The 21,880-nt window shown below is 48.1% G+C and overlaps 1 protein-coding gene across 3 annotated transcripts in view; it reads left to right on the top strand.

Moving 5' to 3' along the window:
• The window catches only part of Btbd16 (BTB domain containing 16), a 53,437-nt gene that overhangs the window by 15,627 nt on the left and 15,930 nt on the right, over positions 1 to 21,880 (top strand). For 2 of the 3 annotated variants that reach the window (XM_037209890.1, XM_028868323.2), the window contains exons 6-10: positions 1,452 to 1,541; positions 2,993 to 3,107; positions 9,870 to 9,939; positions 11,573 to 11,703; positions 21,378 to 21,497. In XM_037209890.1, the coding sequence (XP_037065785.1) occupies positions 1,452 to 1,541; positions 2,993 to 3,107; positions 9,870 to 9,939; positions 11,573 to 11,703; positions 21,378 to 21,497 (526 nt within the window). The remainder of the gene's footprint in view (positions 1 to 1,451; positions 1,542 to 2,992; positions 3,108 to 9,869; positions 9,940 to 11,572; positions 11,704 to 21,377; positions 21,498 to 21,880) is intronic. The other variant, XM_037209894.1, reaches the window with a different exon arrangement.

The following is a 21,880-nucleotide window of genomic DNA, read 5'->3' as shown; positions in this document are numbered from 1 at the left end:
CTTCCTCTTTGGCTCCCATCTCATGCAGTCTTGAGCTCTGTGATGCTAGAACCTATTCATTTTGTCGGTTCAGCTAATATTGACTTAGGGCCAGTGTGTGAAAGACCATGGCACATCTTGGGGATGGTGTGGCTAGTGAACCATCAATGTGCCTGCCCAGTAAGTGTAACAGCAGATTGGTGGTATAATAGCAGGTTGTGGTAAGTTGGTCTTTGGAGAAGAAACAGGCCATGTAGTTGGGGTAATGGTGTTGTCTTCCATATAGGGTCAGCCAAGGAAGGCCTCTCTGAGAAGGGGACCCATGTGTAGGCCCCTAGAGAAGGAGAAAGGCAGGGAGAGAGTACCACTTATTCAGGGAAGCAAACCCAGACTGGTAAGTTTAGAACCTAGGGAGAAGTTAGAGGCCAGGAAGCTCCTGAGATCATAGGCGAAGCTCTGGCCTCTGTGCCAAGGAGAAAGGATGCTCTTGGAAACGCCCTCTGAGAGTCTCAGTTTAGAACAACTCCAAGTACCTGGGCTAGCTAACAATGAATTGGCCTGCCCCATCCCTTCACCCAGAACTCTTCGGTGGCAGGGGTTCTCGATCTGAAAACCCATGGGGCAAAGCATCGAGAGCCACCGTATGAGGCTTGTGAGACAGCTCAGCAGGCAAAGGTGCTTGCCTTTGTCCAAAAGTTTGATTTTGGTCTCTGCGACCCACGTGGTGGAAGAAGAGAACCGACCTACAGATGTGCCATGGATATATGGACGTGATAACATTTGTTTGCTTGTTTGTTTGTTTTTGAGACAAGGTTTCTCTGTATAAACAGTCCTGGCTATCCTGGAACTCACTCTGTAGATCAGGCTGGCCTTGAACTCACAGAGCTGCCTGCCTCTGCCTCCCAAGTACTGATATTAAAGGCTTGCGCCACCACCGCCCGGCGTAATAATGCTTTTAAAAAGAAGAGGGCCACCATGTGATGTCACAGTCACCTGCTCATCCTGCAGCAGGTAGCCGGTTGTGTTCCCACTTGCTACTTGCTCTGCCCGTGCAGCCCAGGCACCAAAACCAGTGGCTGAGGCCTGCTTTGCCCTCAGACTGCCTGGATGGGGGGAATGGAAGAAGGGCAGAGAGGGCGGCAGAGAGCAGGACACAGGAAGCAAGTCCAGTGAGAGGCGGGGGGCAGAGAGCAGGACACAGGAAGCAAGTCCAGCAAGGCAATGCAGGTTTCAGTCACCGTCTTGGCAATGCTAAGATCACTGGGGGAAGCAGGGAGAGAGTGGCCCAGGAACTCCTGTGCCACTTTGCAGCCTCTCGTGAGTCTCAAACTATTTCAAAATAACTTGTCACGGCTAAAATACATCCACCCAACAATCAAACTAACAATACAAATGACATGGGCCAAGACCCAGGCTGTGTATGGGGTGGGTGGGCCTCATTCTCCATCTTCACACTGCATTCTCTTCACTAGCTCAGGCACCTAAGAAGATCAAAGAAAAGTCCCCTGTGAAGAAGATCATCATTACCTTGAAGGTCAATGACCCGGCAGTCACCAGAGTCGGTAATGTAACCCGTCTTTCATATTCTGAGAAGGCCGCTGAACAGTCAGTCAGTCCTTCCAGAGACAAAACTGAACAGCAAAACATAGCAATCAAGAGATACATGCTCTTCCTCGAAACTACTAAGTCAGTACCGAGCCTACTGCATAAGCACCAGGATCCACCTTCAGATCTTTGCACATAAGGAAAAGCCAGATGCATGCACATCTGTAACCCAAGTTCTGGATGGGGTCAGGAAGGCAGACATGGGCAAGCCCTGATCAGTGGCCAGCCAGCTGAGCCAAAGTGATTTCAGCGAGAGACCCAGCCTCACAAACAAAAGGGTGGAGAGTGATTGACAAGACATCTGACATCAACCCCTGGCTTTCACACACACACACACACACACACACACACACACACACACACACACACACACACACACAATTGGTGGGGAGGGAATGAACAGTCCACAGAAAGAAGGATCAAGAAGGCTGGGACACATATAGGAAAGCAGATCACTCCTAAGGATCAATGTGGCCACTGGTCAGGGGACAAGATACAGGAAGGGAAGGATGTTCAGGCTTCTCAGACCTGGGGGAAACCACCCTACTGAGCTCACACCCGTAGAGTACAGGGACACCACAGGCCTACCCTTCTTCCCAAACAGTGTTTGGCCTGCCCCCTACCACACTGGTCCCCACTGACTGGCTTCCAGCAGCAGTAGCAGGTTCCTGCGGAGTTCTCAACCTTTCCTCAGCTTTCCCAGGCAGTCATCTGTGTGAACACAGCTTGCACGACAATGCTGTAATGACACAGGTCTGTAGGGAGGTAGGTCAGGAGCACCACAGATGATGCCCTGGGGCACTGGTACAGACAGCTCATGGTCCTCACAGTACACTGCAACAGCATAGCCCTACCGTCCTGGCACGTGTTGCATTCCCAGGAGGCCAAGTCCATCCGACCTCTAGCCAGACAGTCTGGTCTCTAAATCACTGAATTATCCTGATTTCTTCCCGGAAGTGCCTGGCCTCTTCTGAAGTTCTCAGACTCCAAGGGAGACCCATCATTAAGCTCCATGGCATGGACCTAGAGAAAAGGTGCACCAGCCTGTAGGTAACATTCTCCACAGATTCAAGAAGACACATTCCTGGGGGGGGCGGGCGTGGACCCCAGGTTAGGGGAGATATGTCGGGGGACATGTCGGCCCCGTGGTTATCTGACACACAGACTCCAAAGACAGGCTCAAAGGAGGATCCTTATAGTGGGAGATCAGCTGTCCTCACCTTCATCCTCAGCTTCCCCAGGAAGCTGCGGGTCCAGGTGGACATCTGCCCAGGTAGTCTGCACCCAAGTCAGCGCTCACCTTTCCTCCAAGCATCTACACCAACGCCTGGCTACAGGAGTAGTGAGACCCCTGGGTGGGCACACAAATCCCACACTAATGGCTTCCCCTCTGCTGCTGCTCCCCCAGCCTTCGCCCTGGCCCTGAAGAACCTCTACATGAACGAGGTGGAGATGAATGTGGACAATGTGCTGGGCGTGCTGGCCTCTGCTCACATTCTCCAGTTCAACCGCCTGTTTCAAAAGTAAGGATGACGGGAGGGATAGGCCAGCCTGTGTAAACTTGGAGTAGTCTTTTTTATTTTTTTGAAGATGTATTTATTTATTATGTATACAGTGTTCTGTCTGCATGTGTGCCTGTATCCAGATCTCATTATAGATGGTTGTGAGCCACCATGTGGTTGCTGGGAATTGAACTCAGGACCCCTGGATGAATAGCCAGTGCTCTTAACCTCTGAGCCATCTCTCCAGCCCAACTGGGAGTATTCTCTGAAGCTCATTTCATGACACATTCCTCTTCCTTGGAGTTCCCTTTGTACCAAGCATGACTTAGAACCCAGAAAAGGACATCATGAAACTCACCCTGATGCATTAAGTGTTTATGACAGCCCCCATTATTTTGTGTGTATCAGCCAAGTAGTTCTTGATTCACAGGAATAAATTACAAGTGGGGGGACCCTACCATGGGGAGAGTTTATGCAGGTATGCAAAGTGACTTCCCTCAGACCTGGCTCTCCTATCGATTTTACCTGAGTTCATTTGGGAATAAAAAAACCTTCTCCATGAAGCACACACACACCTCAGCTGGCTTCCTCACTTCTGCCTGTCCTCCGGCCTCTCACTTCAGATAAAGCTTTGTGTTATTTTTGAAAATATTTTTTTAATTGTTGAGAATGTTGCATATAGTCACGGTGAATCTTTTGGAAAGGGAAAAATGCAAAGATCAGGCCAGTGAGCAGCCCAGGTGCTAGAGACACTTGCCACAGCCTGGTGACCTGAATTTGATCACCACGACGCACATGGTGGAAGTAGAGAACTAACTCCCTCAAGATGTCCTCTGACCTCCACATGTGCACAGTGGCCTGTGCATTCCTCTCTCACCCACAAAGTTGATTGATGTAATTTAAAATTCGTTTTTATAAACGCAAAGATCAGATGTGGCCATGATCCCAGTGTCTGCTTTGGGGTGTGGCCTTCGTGGCTGGGCTGCTGATTGGTCTGGCTGCCCAGTAGGTGGGCTCATGGAGCTTGAGGAGGACCAGGAGAATTAATTAAGTCCAATGTTAAAGCTTCTGCATTCCGAAGTCACCTGGGCCCTGGAGCTTGTATATCATGAGAACCCGAGGACACATCTCAGCCTTCAGTGATGTAGACTAATGGGGCTTGGCCCTGTTTAGTTCTGTAGTAAGCTACCTGTTCACCACATGCCACAGTGGTTTGTGTCATAAACTGTGGCTCATCATCATCCCCTAACCACTGCCTGGGATTTGCCTAGGGAACATGGGCCCCAAAGCCTGGAGATGGCATGTTGGCCATGGTCAGACATGGTTCTCAGCTTTCTGCAGGGCCTAGCTCCTTCTCCCTACCACTGTCCTCCCCACAAGCAGCCCTGAGAGCTGGCAGTGTTCCTGATCCAGCTCTACTAGTGAGGAGGCTGGGGCCTGAGAGACACAAAACTTGCTTCCAAGTAGAGCGGCCAGGACCCCAAACCTACAATTATTCACCACACTGTCCCATTTGGCTCGGGTGAGGTAGCCATGTTGTCACTTGCTTCTGTGAGGTCCTAACCCCTTCTAGGGTGCTGGTCAGGGGAGGTTTTGCTTATTCAGCCCTCATTCGCGCCTCTGCTCTTCCCAGAACTGTTTCTTGGGCTTCTCTGGGATGCAGAGGGACAGATGGGCAAGCGGCTGGGCTTGCAAGCCTATGGCTCAAAAGTCCCCACAACACAGGAAATGAGTCAGGCAGGGTGGAGTGAAGTCAACAAGTCCTGAAGGTTGCGTTCCTTCGGGCTGGGTAGGATTCACCTCAAGCACAATTTGTGTCTGTGATAAGCAAAGACACTTCTCTGAAATCCTCCTCTTAGCATCTTTTGAAGTGCCTTTGTGCTGGCGCTTCTGAAAGGGTATGTGTGCCACATGGAAATCCCTTTGTGGGATTTGTCTTTCTAGACTCTCCTGTTCCTTCTCCAAGTTGCAGGGATGTATACCCACTGAATCCGTTTGGTCCTGAAGACAGGCATGGAGTGAAATTGTGTGATGGTCTGATTTCCTATGCAATTGTGATGCAATTCGGTGCAAAGACTTAGATGGTCTGCCTGACTCATTTAACCTCCTCGGGCCTCAGGTTTTAGTTTGGGTTGTAGCTGACAAGGGCATACTGTATAGCCTAGGCTGGCCTTGAACTAGCAATCCTCCAGACTCAACCTCCTGAGTGCTTGGATTGCAAGGATCTACCACAGCTCCTTGGCAAGCCTCAGTTTGTATAAGTGAATGAATATCCCGCCCAAGCCAACAGAAGACGCCAGCTGTTCTGGAGAGGGCAGAGAAGGCTTTCTCCTGGGAAATCTGGAAGGATCTCACTCATTAATTTTAGGGGCCACACATTCAGATTCAATATTATATGTTTCTGAGCTATCAGCTCATTCCCTGGGGTCCCTGAGGGTTCGTCAGGTCAGGTACTCCCCCTGGAGCTTCTCAGAGGCCAATTGGGGATACAGATACCCCACAAGCCAAGGACTCTTCAGGTGTGCAGAGGTCCGGACTAGTCTTCAGGGGACACATTGAGAGGGGTCTGGGGTCTGAGAAAGTCTTCCAGCATGTCCGTGTGGCCAGACTTGCAGAGCTGCGTAGCTGCTCATGATGGGAGATGAGCAGCTGAAGTCCGAGTCAGTTTGTGTGGTGTCTTGTGGTTGTCTAAGGAAGCTGGCCTTGACTATGTAGGCATTGATGGATGGGTGAGTCGGACTTTGCCTGAGACTTCCCATCTTCCTTATGTTGTAGCTGACACCCACTTCAGCTCAGCCCAGTCCAGTGGTTCTCAACCTTCCTAATGCTGTGACCCTTTAATACAGTGTCTCATGTTGTGGTGACTCCTGACTGTAAAATTATCTCATTGCTACTTCATAACTGTAATTTTGCCACTGTTATGAATCGTAATGTAAATATCTACTATTCCAGGATATCTGAGATGTGACACCAAGGGGTCACGACCCACAGGTTGAGAACTGATGGCTCAGCCGGTTATCGTAATACCTGCGGAAGGACAGCTTGGCACTCACATCATTTCTGAGCAGCTGTTTTTGCTCACATATTGAGAGGGTGGCTTTCCTCTTGAAGTGGGCTTCTAGCCACCTTCAGTCTCTGCCCACCACCTCTGATACTGGAAGCCCTACATGATTGTTAATGTCATGTTCCTCTAATACTGGAATCCTTGTATGACTGTTAGCATCATGTTCCTCTGATTCTGGAAGCCCTATATGACTCTTAGCATCACGTTCCTCTGATACTGGAAGCCTTTTATGACTCTTAGCATCATGTTCATCCATGGATGAGCCAAGAAGAGCAGGTCTCTATTCCCCTGCCTCCTCCCTTGTTTTATTTTGAGTACCAGAACAGGAAGAGCGATGGTCATAACAAGCCAAGCCTCTTGACCTGCTCATGACCCTGGGCACATGGGGCCTGCCCCAGATTCTTCAGATGATACCAGTGGGCTTCATATTCTAGGTCAGAGGCCAGGCAGGCCTGCCACACAATTGAGCCCGTGTTTGAGACGCCGTTGGTACAATTGATAGGGATGTGCTGGTCATGAGTGTGGTGTGCATGAGTATGTGCGTATGCATATATGCTCATATAGTAGGACCACAGGGCCCCTGGGTCACTCTTACCACACTGTAACTTCAGGCATCAGATGAGACCCTGAGGAGTATCTCAGCTGAGATCCTGGTTTATGAGAAATCAACCCTGACAGCTACTTGAGTCTGAATCACACATCCTGGAGGTCTTTCACAGATGGAATCGGTGCACACATGTGTCACTTGGTGATGTTGCATTGGTACCTAGGCTGGGATCACAGATGAGATCAGTGTCGTGACAGCATGACTCAGGTTGGCTGGAGCAGAAGAGGAAGCGAAAGGTGAATCAGGAGTTTAGGATGAACCCAGGTCAGATAGGACCTCAGAGGTCACATCAGCAACTTCCTCTACGTGGTTTACAGTCATCAGAGGGGGGGGGGACCTGAAGAATGGTTAATCAGGAACCCCTCTGTGGTGTGGGCGTAGTTCTTTAGGCACTGTGGGAGGCTGTGGGAAGAGCTAGGAGGCAGAGAGGATCTGAGCTAGGTTCGGGGAGAAAAGAGACCCAAGAGACATGAAGATGAGAGCTAATGGGCTTTGCAATCTTATGAACCAGCAGTGTTAAAACAGAAAGTGGGGAATCCTGATAGGCCCTGGCAGAAATGAAAATATTCTAAAAAGACTTTTGTGTCTCTTGACCTGTCAGACTACTGAAACAATGGACCACAAAGAAATGAAAAATTCCCCAGGAATCTCATGCTGAGAAAAGGAAAAGGTGCCAGCCAGAGGGGGAACGTGTGGCCCAGAAAAAGATTCCACACAGTTCTGACTACTTGTTAAACAACCGTGCAGGATGAGACTGAAGGCCAGACAGCGATGGGTGCATGGTGGGCAGAGTCTTCTAGTTAAACTTTAATCTCACACCAGAGCCCCAAAGGCAGAGGTGAGGTGGTACAGCTATTGAATCTCATCTCTCTTTGCCAATGTGCCCACATAAATAAATACAAATTTATTTATTAGCAGAACTTATTAGCGAGAATAAATCTTTTTTTTTTTCTGCTTTCTACTTTTAATTTGGCTCTTTTAAATGGCTTATTGAGGCTGGGTGGCTGCGCCTGGCTTGGGACTCAGGCTGTGACTCATAAGTTCGATAACAAGATTACTGTAGGCCTAGAATCAGCTCAGCACAGGGTTCTCCTGTCCTCAAGCCTAGCCCTGCTGGGGCAAGTCTCCTGGCAGCAACGAGGCCATCCTAGAACACAAGGGTAGAGGGTAACTTGGTCATGGCCAGGTTATTTATTCATTCACTGGTTATTTCTTACCTTATTCTAGCACAGGCTTTAAAATCAATACATAAAATAAAAGCAACTAGACACCTTAATTTACTTCTACTTTTTTTTTTAGGGAGAAAGAAAAACAAAGACTTGTCTACCATAGCATAGGTACACCACATATTCAGTTCTGAATGTTTTAGCAGCTAAGACTAGGGCAAACTTGATGGGTTACATGAGATGGAGATTAAAATTACCTAAAAATGTAGAGAAACAAATCACTTGGGAGATGCACAGCAGTTGTGGGTATCTTCAGTGTCCTCAGTGACAGCCAAAGAGGGGACGGACAGTGCATCTCTGTTATTTTTCACATTGGCAAAGGTGCCACAGCGAAATGGAAGTCAGTAAAAGCAGTTCTCTAGGGGTTAGGGAGCCCCCTGCTCACTGGCCACTCTGGCTTCAGTGATGGATATGTTTAGAATATGTGGGGCCAACGAGATGGCTCGGAGCAGAAAGACACATGCCACCAAACCCAAGAACCTGAGTTTGATCCCTAGGAACCCCCAAGGATCTAGGAACTGACTCCTATAAGTTGTCCTCTGAGTCCTACATGCATGCCTTGGCCTTCACATACCTATACACCCATACACACACACACACACACACACCTACACAGACATACAGACACACACACACACACATGCACACATATACACACATGCACATAAATGTAATTAATAAGTCACCACTTAGCCTTTAAGTGAATCTCAACTGATTTTTACCATGACCACAGGGTGATAATGAGCCCACATGATGCCCTGAGAGGTCTGTGTCAGCTTGCTTTCTGTGCCCTCTTTGGTAAGGTGAGCATGCCTCATGCCTGAAAGTGACCTATGACCTAACATCAGATAAGAAGGTTAAGTGACAGATACTTCTGAGATGCCACCTTCTATGTGGCACGCCACCCTTCTACGGCTCCCGACCTCCAGCTCACTGCGGTCGTCCTTCTGTCTCTCTGCATGTCATCTCTGTCATCCTTGTTTTTCCTCCACCGTCTGCACACATTCCTGCCGCTGGCCTTCCCACATGCTTTTCCTTCTCTCGGGGTACTGGCCTCTCAATCCCTACCCCAGCCACTTCTTTGTCCTGCTGTTTCAGGTCTGAAATTTTACTCTTTGGGTTTCTGATTGCTTTTCAGATTTAAGCACAATCAGATTCCTTCTTTTCTGCATTCCCATGGTACCTTATGCTCTAGCCTTTTAGCCCAAGGGTGTCCAACCTTTTGACATTGAGACATGACGTCATCTACAAATGTGTTGGGCTGCAGTTTGGGTGTGTCTGTCCTACCCCCCCTAACCAATTGTAACCGCATGGTAATCTGTTCAAGTGTGTACTTAGCCGTGTGTGTCTTCCCATTGGCCGTTAGCTTTGTTCCTTGCACATCAAAGTCCTGGGCCTGTGTCAGGCACATGGTATGTGATCAGTAAACAGAATTTTGGTGAGGAATTGATAAGTGGGAACCAGACCTAGTTATGAGAAAGAACTGAGATGTTCATCAGAAGGTTACTGTTGGAATTTGTTAGTGGACAGAAAGGAATAGCATTTGAAGCCACCTAGCAGTGTGTCAGGAAGAAAACGCCTTGGGCAGGAGGGCACCCAGAGGCCATCTTGGTAAACTTCTCTGGCTCTAGGCCATGGTGCCACTCTCTGCTGAAGAGGCTCCTCAGTTGCCCTCTGAAGAGCCTGAGCTCCTTCCGGCCTCACCTCCCTCCCTTAGCCCAGAGCTCTTATAACAGGCCTGCTGGTTTTGTTCAAATTCCTAAAATAAGGGCCCCCTTCCCAGTGAGAGGTCTCTGCCACCACCCTAGCGCTGAACAAAAGTCTCTGTCCCCACCTTCTCTGACGGCATGTGGGAGTCATCAGTATCAACAGCTCTCTCTCCACAGGTGTGTCAACATGATGTTGTCCAGACTCACACCGTGCACCGTCAAGAACTTCTATCTGGCTGGCTGCAAGGTGAGACCAGCTGGGTGGAGTATGTAGGCCATGGGGTGCCAGGGTTTCAAAAGCACCCAGCTCCAGGATGTCATCCACTGGGCCTAACTCCAATATGTCTACTCAAAAGCACCTACTTAAAAGTAGAAATACTTAACTTTAAAGTGTTAAAAAAAATTTTTTTAAAGATGCATGAACAAGAAAAAAATAGCTTGAAAAACCTTAATCTTGGGATTTGAGAACAGTTTCTAGCATGACTTTTCTCACCAAGGCAGCAAATACCTTCTGGAACATAGACCAGACCATGAGCTCTCGTCCCACCTGGGTCCAATCAGTGTGTCAGTGTTGGGAACAGTAATGCAATGCAGCTCTCGTTATCAGAGGACAATGGACATGAGGAGGGATGCAAATTACTCAGGGTACTAACTGCTGAAGGCCAGTGCTGATTCCCAAGCCTTACCTCCTAATTCTAACCCCTGCCCTGAAGTTCCCACTCACTGACTAGTGGCACACTATGAGACTTCAGAGCAAGAGTTCCCACATAGCCAGCATGTCATGATACTTACCTAAGAAAGACCCTCAGTGTTTGTCAAAGAACCACCTGGTTCCCAGAGTCACTCCATGGGACTAGAAAGTGTCACTCTTGGTGACACCCTTGCATTCTGGTTACCATTTCTCAGCAAGTCATTAGTCCAGAAAAACTCATGTCCTCAGGATATGCAAGGTCTGCCCAGACCCTCTCAACCCATGTCCTCAGGACATGCAACGTCCTTTAGGACACACAAGGTCAACCAAGATCCTTCCAAGATCTCCCTGATTCTAGGAGTCGTTTTCACATTCCCTCCTCTTGTTTTTTATTAGATCTTTGACAATGTTGTATAGTGTATTTTAATCATATTCAACCCCTCCCCCATGTCCTCCCACAGCCTTTCCTTTTCCCTAACCACCACAATGTGCGTCCTCTGTCCGTGAGTTTGCTTACAACCCACTGAGTACTGTTGTGCTGGCTTTATGCTCTCGGCGGAGCCTGGTTGACTTGCTAGGGGCCACAGATTTAAAAACACTCTCTCCAGCAGCTATCAATGGCCAATAGCTTCCTGGGTGGGACTGTGTGCCCACCTCCCTGCAGGTCCTGTCTTTTAATTCTTTCTTCTAAAAGGTATGTTGGAGCAGCCTCTGAGCTCCACGTGGCTCATTCCTCCCCAGACTTGCAGTGGGTCATCGAAGGCAGCCCAGGTCCTTCAGCATGCCAGCCTCTGCTCAGGCAGCCTGAACAGTAGCTGGACCAGTTACTCTGTGATTACAGAAAGAGAAGGCACCGCGGAACCTCAGTTTCTCCACTGGTGACATAGAGATAACTGGGAGCCGATCTCATAGGGGTGGTTTAAATCAGCGAGGTTCAATGCTCTGTGACTACCCTCCACCACTCCACCCCTCTACCCCTTCACACTCCACCCCTCCACCACTCCACCTCTCCACCCCTCCACACTCCCCACCTTCCCCCACCCTACTCCCCGCCCCACCCCCTATGCTGACCCCAGTGTAGTTTGTATGAAAATGGGACACATCTGCACGCAATGTCACCGCAAGCCAGCAGAGGGGGCTGAGGAACCAGCCATGCTTTATCCAATCCCTTTCTCTTTTGCCTCCTCAGTACATGGAAGAGCAGCTCATTGTCTCCTGCGAGAAGTGGCTGGCAATGAACTTGGTACCTCTAGTCGGGACACAGATCCACCTCCGGCACATCCCTCAGCATCTGCTGCACAAGGTGCTGAAGTCCCCCAGGTCAGAGCTGGTGTGCTGCCTCCAGGGAGGGTGTGGGAAGAAACAGGGGCTGTTGGGGGGGGCGGGTAGGGGCGGGAAGGAGATATGCCAGTAGTGGACACACCTACGTCACTGTGGACTCGACCTGTAGTTCCCAATTCTCCACTCTCCTGGACAATTAGGTCTTGGATGGGAGCTGAAGCTCGGGGTATCACATGTGGGGGGTCAGGTCCTTTATGCTCCTTCTAGGTGAGATGTGCTGCTGTCAGCTGTCTCCTTACCTGCCGAGGCCAGAAAAGCAAAGAACTATTGCTTAGGTCATTATTTAAAAGAAAAGAAAAGAAAGTTTGACAATATTCTTTTACATTAATTACGGAAAACAAGGAAAGTCAGAAAAAGAGAAGAAAAATCTCTCACCCCAGACAAGATTTTTATCTCTAGTCCTTACTCCTTTACTGACTATTTCTAAACCTGGATATCCACTGCCTGTTTGGCCTCTCTGTCAAAGGCAAATACTCCAACTTTCAGAGCCCCCAGCTCTTGCTGCACACCCCTCTCCAGGCTCAGTGTCTTCAGAACACAGTAGAACCTTGGCAGTCCTCTGGACACCACTTCGACCTCACCTTGACCAGGAGGCCAATTCTGTTTCCAAACTGAGCACTCCAAGGTGCCAGTGCCACGCCAAGGCCAGGCCTCCATCATCATGGCCCGTGGCAAGGCCCTCTAATGAGACACCTCTGATGTAGATCTTGCTCTGGCTTTGATCTCTACAAAGCAAATCTGGTTCTACCATCTCCTGGTCTGTCACAGCCACACGGGGACCTTCCTCGGACTCTCTGCAGAGGGGTAGCCACGCTGTGCATGCTTCCTCCTGCTGGAAATCCCTGTCCTGTCCTGTCAAACTCTGTCTCCTGCTTTCTCCGGCTGTTGATGGAGCCATGGCCAGTTCTTGGCTTTTACCCAATTCCTGATGTTTTACCAACATTCACATCTTAGTAACTGGCCTTCAGTGTGTATTTTTCTTCATCTCAGATTATTTCCTTATGTTATACCTCTAGAAATGAAATTGCCAAGATGAAAGGACTGTTTTTAATTCATCTTTTAAACATATTTTACTTGAAAATTTCAAACTTCAGGAAAAACAAGAATAGTGGAAAGAACATTGGCTCCTCAATTTGCAATGGTTCACCTCTGACTACAGCCATCTTCAGCTAAGCACAGCCCACGCTGAAGATGCATTGGGATGCCTCTAATTTCCCTGACCTCACAGCCCAGCCATATGGCCACCATAGGGTGTCCAGTGTTCACTGTTGTGATCTCTTGGCTGATAGGGCTGCTGTACCAAGATGGTCACTCAACATCGTGAGAAAGGACCACATCACACTTATCACTCTTTGAGGAAAAGATCAAGATTTGAACCTTGCTTTCTACTGAATATGGGTGGTTTTTACATTATCATAGAGCAGAAAAACTCAATCAAACCACTGTCACTCCCAGGTACACCCTTTGCCCTGAGTTACCCACCTTAGTGTTCTGTCCCTGTTCCATTTGCCTCATTATTTGCATATATGTAAATACACACACACACACACACACACACACACACACACACACACACACACACCTCTGAACTGGAGTAAGCTATGTACAAGTGCTCCTATACCCCAAATGCCATCAGAGATGGTTTCCTAAGAAAGAGATTTTTTTAAAATATTTCTCTATTTATGTATTTTATAAATAGAGGTATTTTTGTCTGCATGTACATTTGCACACCAGAAGAGGGCATCGGACCCATGGGACTACAGTTATAGATGGTTGTAAGCCACCATGTGGTTGCTGGGAATTGAACTCAGGACCTCTGGAAGAGCAGCCAGTGCTCTTAACCTATGAGCCATCCTCCCAGCCTCAAGAAAGGGAATTTTTAAAAAAATATGATGACAAGGCAATTATCTTCAGGAAACTTGCCATTGACATGATACTTGGATATCACTGACCCGGTATCATTATTTCCTCTCCCTCTGATTCAAAGTTTAGTTTAAGACCACATATTATACTCAGATGTAGAGTGTGCTGGTTAATTTTTATTGCCAACTTGACATGACCTAGAGTCACCTGGGAACAGGGAGCCTCAACTGAGGAACTGCACAGGAAAGACTGGCCTATGGCCATGTCTGTGGCAAATGTCTTGATTGATGTGAGAGAGCCCAGCCCCTGTGGTACCATCCCTAGGCAAATGGACCTGGGCTGTATAAGAAAGCTAGCTGGGCATGAACCAGAGTGAGGGAGAGGGAGGGAAAGAGAGGGCAAGGGAGAGGGAGAGAGAGAAAATGAGAGAGAGAATAAGCAGTGTTCCTCCACGGTTTCTGCTTCAGTTCATGCTTGAGTTCCTGTCCTCACTTGCCTTGCGGATGGACTGTGCCCTAGAAGTGCCAGCTGAAATAAGCCCTTTCCTTTCCTGAGTTGTTTTTGGTCACAGTGTTATATCACAGCATCAGAAAGGCACCTAGAACATCAAGTCTCTTTTTAGACGGATCTTGGTACTCACAGACATTTTCTAAAGACATGTTCCCTTTGGGTGACTTTCAAAGGTGGGAATCATATTCTACTTTAAAGAAATATTAGTAGTAAAATTAAAAACCACAAATGTTTGTTGTGCTTCGGTGGTAGAAAGTGTCTTGATTTTTAGAAATTCTGTATAAAAGAGCCACAGAGATGGCGCCATGCGTAAAAATGCCTTTTGTACAAGCATGAGGACTTGAGTTCAGATCCCAGCACCCCATAACAAACTGAGCATGGTCCCATGCATGCCCATAACCCCAGTGTTGGGGAGTGGTAGAGATGGGGGGATTGCTAGGGCTTGCTGGCCGCCAGGCTAGAAGAAAAATGTGAGCTTCAGGGTCAGGGAGAGACCCTGCCTCAAAGGGATAAGGCAGACAGCAATAGAAAAAGAGGACACCTGATTCCCTCAATTGGCCTGTGTGTGTGTGTGTGTGTGTGTGTGTGTGTTGCTCCATGCTGGATCATTAACCTATTCTGCAATTTAGATTTACTAAGTGACACCCAGTGCCCTCACATGAACAGAGGAAGGAGGTCAGCAAGGCAGAGTCCTGGTAGTGAGGGACACCATTATCTAGGAAGATCCCAGAAGCCAGTTGCAGAGCCGCAGGGCTCTGGTGGGCCCCAGACGCTCTGCTCTGGTTCCTTATGTTTTTCTTACTCTTGTACCCACCACCCTCCACCCCACCCTCCAACAGAGCAAAGGTCAGGAAAGTGAAGAACACGTAAACATGGCGTCCTTAGACATTACATAACACCACCCATCCCTCCCTTGGAAAGGCTGAGCTGTCCTACAGTGGTAACATTTCACTGAAAAAGAGGGGGAAAAAAAACATCTGACCACAGCCAGAACGTCGGTGATGACCCAGGCCTGACAGCATGCTCACCAGGCAGGAAAATAGTTCCAGAGCATTACGTGTCAAATGTCTAGACTGCCAGCCTGGCAGACGTGAGGTGGAAACTGGGTCCTGTCCCTCTGGCTCTGTGCAGGAGGCACCTGTGCAGCTAGGCCAGGGTTTCCTGCCTAAGGGCCTACATCCTCAGCTCACACAGCCTGAAGTGGACAAAGACTCAGGCAGCCCAGGCGCCTCACTTCCTCTTAAGCGGAACTCGATCTTGAGTGGCCACTGGGTTCACAGCAGCTCCCGTCTGCAGTCCCATACTGGGAAGGTAGAGTCAGACAGATCCCAGGAGCCCAGCGGTCATCCAGCCTAGTTCAGTCAGGGAGAGGCCCTCTCAGAAAATGAGGCAGAGAGTGATTGAGGAAAACAGTTAATATCAATTTCTGGCCTCTACACACACATGCATATACGTATAAAGGAAATAAGAAAGGAATGTAACCAGGCCAGAGGGTCTCTTGTCGGGGCATTCGTTGAGAAGGGTTGGCACCACCACTGTCCACCTTAATCAAGAGGGAACACCTCCTCCAGTAACGGAGCCCTCACCAAGTGCTATACTGCATGTTCACCCTTTCAGCACCCCCAGCCTGGCACGACAGAAGTCACCATCTCTTAGAGCAGACAGCTGATGGAGAGCTGGGCAGGGCCTCTGCGGGCTCCTGGGCCCACATCCTGCCTCCAACATGACACCCTCTCCTAGTCATCATGGAAGTGAGGCCTCTCAGAAAGAGGTAAACCAGGCCTGGGCTATGTGTCCTGAGAGGTTGTCTGAGCCCAGAGCAGGAAGCATGGAATGCACACACACACACACAGGCGTAGAGCATTTCCGGGCCCCACTCAGCTGACCTGCTGGCTACTCACTGTCACTTTACCCCAGCCTGTGAGAAAAGCACAAGAATCAATAGCCTTTCTCAGCAGAAGCCTCTACCTCTGGACTGTCCAGCATTTCCTCTCTAAAAGTCCCTTGACCTTGACCTCATCTTTTTTTGGTTTTACTTTCCATTTTGCAAACTATATACAAATATACACTGTTTTCCTGACCTCCTGGGCCTCTGGGCTTAATTTGTTTGCCTAGAATGTGGTCTCAGTTCATTTTCCTTGTAGAGGTCACCACCAGGTGAGCCTTGTTCTACGAACCCTAATTTATGAAAACCTCATTCCAAGTTCTGTGTTCCTGGAAGCCCCAAGGACAATCCAGTTCCCATCTACACAAAAGGGTACCCTACAACAGGAGGCCCAGTTCCTCTGTTCCCATGATCCTCTGCTTCCTCTTTGTTGGTGGTATAGTGGTGAGCCTAGCCGCCTTCCAAGATGCCCTGCTTCCTATCTGTGGCCCAGGGAAGCTCAGAATCCTGGGAATTCCCTAAACAAAAGACACAGTGAGGTGACCTAGCAGGTAAAAAGTGTTTGCTGTGCAAGCCTGATGACCTGGGTTCCATCCCCAGAACCCAAGTAAAAAGCAGGATGTGGTAGTGCACATCTGTAATCCCAGCACTCCAACTATGAGACGGGTGGTGGAGGCCTAAAAGCTCAAGGGCTAGCCTGGGGTACAGGCTGCAGCAGAAACAAGGGAGCTATTGCCTCAACAAGGTGGAAGGTGAGAGCTGAGCACCCACACCTGTTCTCTGGCTTCACATAGATCAGAACACATGTGCACTTATACTCACCTACCCCATGGAATGCACGCACACACACACACACACACACACACACACTATTGTTTAAAGAAAAAAAGACACCTGTCATCCTTGTCACACCTGTCCCACACTCTGACAGGGTGTGTGATGCTGAGCAGTCCCACATGGGATTTCTGAAGCTGGTCCTTCTCTGGCAAACAAGAACAATGCCTACCAATTATTGAGCACTTGTCAAACACAGAACACTCTGAGTGGATGTCCAGAGGGCTCCTCCCTACAGCAACCCCATGTGCTCGGTCCTTTCATCTACAGTTTTCACCTGTGAGATGGAGAGCATGGGAAATGAAGGATTAGTCAAAGCTGTGTTTCCCCTCCACCACCCCACACAGCAGGTGAGCTGGATTTGAACCCAGGTTAGAACTCCCTTTGAGCCATGGCTGTCCCCAGACTATAATATACCTATGAAACTAGTTCTCTTACCAGTGGTCAAGATCAATAAGGATGCTCATCTTACTGTTTTTATTAAAAACATTAAAATTTTGTATTATGTTTTGTAGCTAGAAGTTATCCTGTGTCCCAGCCGGTCGGCGGTTAGGACAAATCTTTTCCACTTGTGTCCCCCAAGTAAACACAGTATATTAATTATAACTGCTTGGCTATTTGCTCAGGCTTATTACTGACTAGCTCTTACACTTAAATTAACCCATAATTCTTATCTATATTTAGCCATGTGGCTTGGTATATTTTCTCAGTTCTGCCTTGTCATCTTGCTTCCTGTGTCTGGCTGGTGATCCCTGACTCAGCCTTCCTCTTCCCAGAATTCTCCTTGTCTGCTTATCCCACCTATACTTCCTGCCTGGCTACTGGCCAATCAGCATTTTATTTATCAACCAATCAGAGCAACACATTCACAGCATATAGAACGATATCCCACAGCAATGTTAATTTGTGTTGTGTGTGCGCGCGCGCACACACACACACACACACACACACACACACACACGCACACACGCACACACGCTCATGCATGAGTGTGTGCATGCACATGTCCTGATGCATGTGTGGAAGTCAGAGGACAACCTGTGGGAATCAGTTTTCTTCTTTTACCATGAGTCCCAGGGATTGAATTTAGGTCATCAGGCTTGGTGACTTGTCACACCTTTACCTACTCAGACATCTCTCTGGACCATTTTACTGGACAAATTTTTATACAAAAAACAATACATTCACTGCTTTAAATGAATAAATAGTAACATTTTATCATAAATTAAGAAATAAATTGCTGAGCAGTGGTGGTGCACACCTTTAATACCAGCACTTGGGAGACAGAGGCAGGCAGATCTCTGAGTTCGAGGCCAGACTGGTCTACCGAATGAGTTCTAGGACAGCCAAGGCTACGCAGAAAAACAAAAGTAAGAAAAGCAAGCAAGCAAACAAGAAAATACCAGGCCAGGAGTGGTGACACATACACCTTTAATCCCAGCACTCAGGAGCAGAGACAGGCAGATCTCTATGAGTTTGAAGCTTGTCTTGTCTATATAGTAAGCTCCAGGACAGCCAAAACTATGTAGTGAGACCCTGTCTCAAAAAACAAACAAACAAACAAACTGTAACAACAGAATGTTACCAACAAAGCAATTCACCTCTTCCCTCCAGTGCTAGACCATTCTTAAAACAAGGGAATGGCTGGTAGGTACTTGTAGGGACCCCCAGTTATGTGTGTGAACTCTATCTGCATACTTGTACATCCAGAATAACAGATTATATTGTCTTGCAGATCAGCATCCTTGTGGCGGTAGGGCAGTACCATGACCTACTCACTGAGGCCAGGCTCTGTGCTCCTTCCCAACCCATGCTGATGTATTCAATCAGATTTTCTAATTCTGAGTTCTGTGCAGGGTTCTATGGAACAAATCCACAACCATCTCTTTTTATTCCTCTTCTAAAGGCCTTTTATTTTATTTAGTCTTTTTGCTATGACACACAGAGCAGTAATGGATGTCCTTGTTCGTAGCCTGTTCACGTGGGCGTGGCTTTCTCCACGGTCAGTGTTCAGAAAGGAGGTTTATTGTTTATGCACAGCAATTTCCTTGAAAAACAGAATAAGAAGACAGTGTCTTGTGCATGATGACGATTTTCTCCTAAAGAACAAGTATCGGTTACATCGAGGTGGGTGCAAGCAAATACCAGAGAAAAGGCATAGTGCCGGGTAGAAGACTGAGTTCCATCTGCACTAAAGTCTCCAAAGCTCTTGGATTAATTCAAAGTGTGTGCCAATGTTCTCCTTGTGGTTACTTCCTGCAGGGGTTAATGCTGCCATGTCACATGCAGCTGACATTGAGACAGCATTGTCATCTACAGTGTTCAAGGGACGTGCAATGAAGTTACAAAAAAAAAAAGACAAAAAAAATCTCACAATGCTTTCAATAAATTTATGATTTTATATCAAGATGTATCTATCACTCTCCTGGGGTGCATGTGGCATGCAGGGCTGCAGCTTGGATATGTTTGGAAATGCTTTTAGAGACTGATGTTGTCCTAAATGCAGAGACCTCAACTTCAGCAAATGTCGTAATAAAAGCCAGGACGCAAGTGATGGAATCAGATCATCCTTCTTGTTACTTCTGACGTGGAAAGGTCTCAAGAAACTTTCTAGACTTGAAGGCCACATGTGTAGCATATCCTCTAGAAGCCACACAGTCAGCCCCCCGACCCAGCTGCCTAAATTCTCTTTGGGGACGTGGCATCTGCCTCTAAGAAGCACATCCCTTTCCTGCCTTGCTGCTGTGGCCCAGACAGTGACCAACTTGGTTCTGTCTGGCCGGACTCAAGACAGTGCACCTGTAGGTGGCCTGGAGACAAACACAAGGAACGAAGCAATTATACGGTGTCCAGAAATAGAGTGGGAGGTGGGAGGGTTGCATTTGTGTTGCTCTTTAGAGACTCGATTTGGCCCGGTTTCCACCTACGATGACCCCTTGAGGTGAGGAATGGAGAGGCTATGACATGTTTTACAGCCAGGAGCTGTGCCCAGGGTCTGACACCAGAAATATCAGTGGGTTGAAGAAGTGCTGGAACAGTTCCTTTGCTAGTGGAGCCAGCAGAAGCCTGAGGCCTTACAGAGTGGCTTTGGATGTAGTGGGCTTTCGCTGTGTAGCCCTGGCTGTCCTGGAACTCGCCGTGTAACCCAGGCTGGCCTCAAACTCACAGAGATCCACCTGCCTCTGCCTCTCAAGTGCTGAGGTGAAAGGCATGCGCCACCACACCATGTGACATTGTGGATTCTTGCTGCTGTGGCCACGGCATGGGCTCTGGAGCCAGCAGCCATCGCTGCCACTTTGAGTAAGACCTGCCATGGCTGAGCACATTGTCCTGTGCCGGGCACTGTCCTAAGTACTTTATCTGTGTGTGGTCAGCACAGTAATGGCCCCAAGGATGCTCACATAATTCCTAGAACATCTGGCTCTGTTAGAGTACACGACAAAGGTGATTTGGGGTTGCAGGTAGAATGAAGGTCGCTAACTGGTTGACTTCAAAAATCAAGGCTACCCTGGGGGTCAGCCCAGCGTGTCACAGGAAGGCTCTTAACCATGTGTGAAAGGGAAGAGTCGGAGGCAGAGGCCATCAGAAGACGCTGCGTTGCTGACTCGGCCAAAGAAGGGGCCAAAGCCAGGGGATGACAGAGCTTTCCAGGTGCCAAGACAGGCAGGGGAAAGATTCTCCCTAGAGCCTCCAGGAAGGACTAACTGATCCTGTTCACACCGTGATCAGAGCCCAGTGAGCTCCATTTTGTACTTCTGACCTCCAGAGAACCATGATGAATGTGTGTCCTCTTAAGCTGCCCTGTGACAGTTATAGCAACAGCTGGACACTTACACAGTGAGTCCTCTCCTCTGGTCTTCACCACTGCCATTCTGAGAAGTGGCTAGGATTGCCCTTTCACAGCTGAGGGATCATAGCCCTATCCCAAAGGTTCCAGACCCATGCCTAGGTCTGAGCCCAGAACAGTGTGACCTGAGATAAGTTATTCATTTCAGCCTCGAGCCAGACCAAGGTCCAGTGAGGCCAATGAGACACTCACTTTGGCTGCAAAATTTAGCAGGCAAGAAGGGATAATGGCTGATTGAATAACCTAACTTATCAAGTATCTGTGCGCAATGTATCAAAATTAAAATAAATGCAAAGAGCTACAATGAACACAAATTGAAATGCTAAATAAACACAAGGCTAGGACCAACTTCAACAGCTATCAAAGCCAGGCATGCCTATCTCAATTTCATAGGCTTGTGCTATGGGATTACAGTAGAACCTATAATGACTTGAAAACACAGCATTTAGTGAGAGCTCACCAAATAAGATCATCATGTCAGTAACGGCATGGCAGGTGGCTGAGAGCTCAGGGCCCAGCCTCCGGTTCCTAGTTCTCCCTCAGCTGAGCTGAGTCACCCTAAACAAGTTACTCAGCATCTCGTTGTCTGAGGCCACTTACAGACTCCGGCTGGCTGTGTCCCACCCCCAGACTTATTTTTACCTTTTCTTTTTCTTACAAGTGGCTTTTTCCTCCTAGTCCTAACATTTCTTCTCCATCTGTCATTTTGACCAGCTTGTTCACCTTTAGTGAGTTCCATCTCCTGAAAACCTTACTCATGTGGGTTTACCTGCAGCTGAACGGCAAGGTCCAGGTGATTCCAATCCACGAGACCATGCTGGCATTTTTTAGCAGGTAATGCACCTTAACGTTGATCAATAAATTGTATGTACTTGGTTTAAAGCATTTTCATTAATTGAAGAATCATTTACTTATTTATGGTATGGGTGTGCATGCCACCAAATGCACAGGGAGGTCAGAGGACGACGTGTAGAAGTCAGTTCTCTTCTTCCACTGTGTGAATCCCTGGAACCCAAGCTCAGGTTATTGTCAGGCTTGGTGGAGAGCACTTTTACTCACTGAGCTATCCCTGTAGCTATCTTTTCTGCTTAAAATATTGTGAGGGAAAAAATATCATCGGTAATATAATTTTCATTAGCATCATCTGGAGAGCATAGGGTGAAGCCTGTGGTGACAGGATGCTTCAAACCACTTAGAAGAGTTGATCACAGTTGTTT

Source organism: Peromyscus leucopus, chromosome 1 (genome assembly GCF_004664715.2).
Source record: "Peromyscus leucopus breed LL Stock chromosome 1, UCI_PerLeu_2.1, whole genome shotgun sequence".
In the NCBI taxonomy this organism is placed as follows: domain Eukaryota; kingdom Metazoa; phylum Chordata; class Mammalia; order Rodentia; family Cricetidae; genus Peromyscus; species Peromyscus leucopus.
Note: the sequence above shows the minus strand (reverse complement) of the source record. Positions and strands in the feature narration are given on the sequence as shown.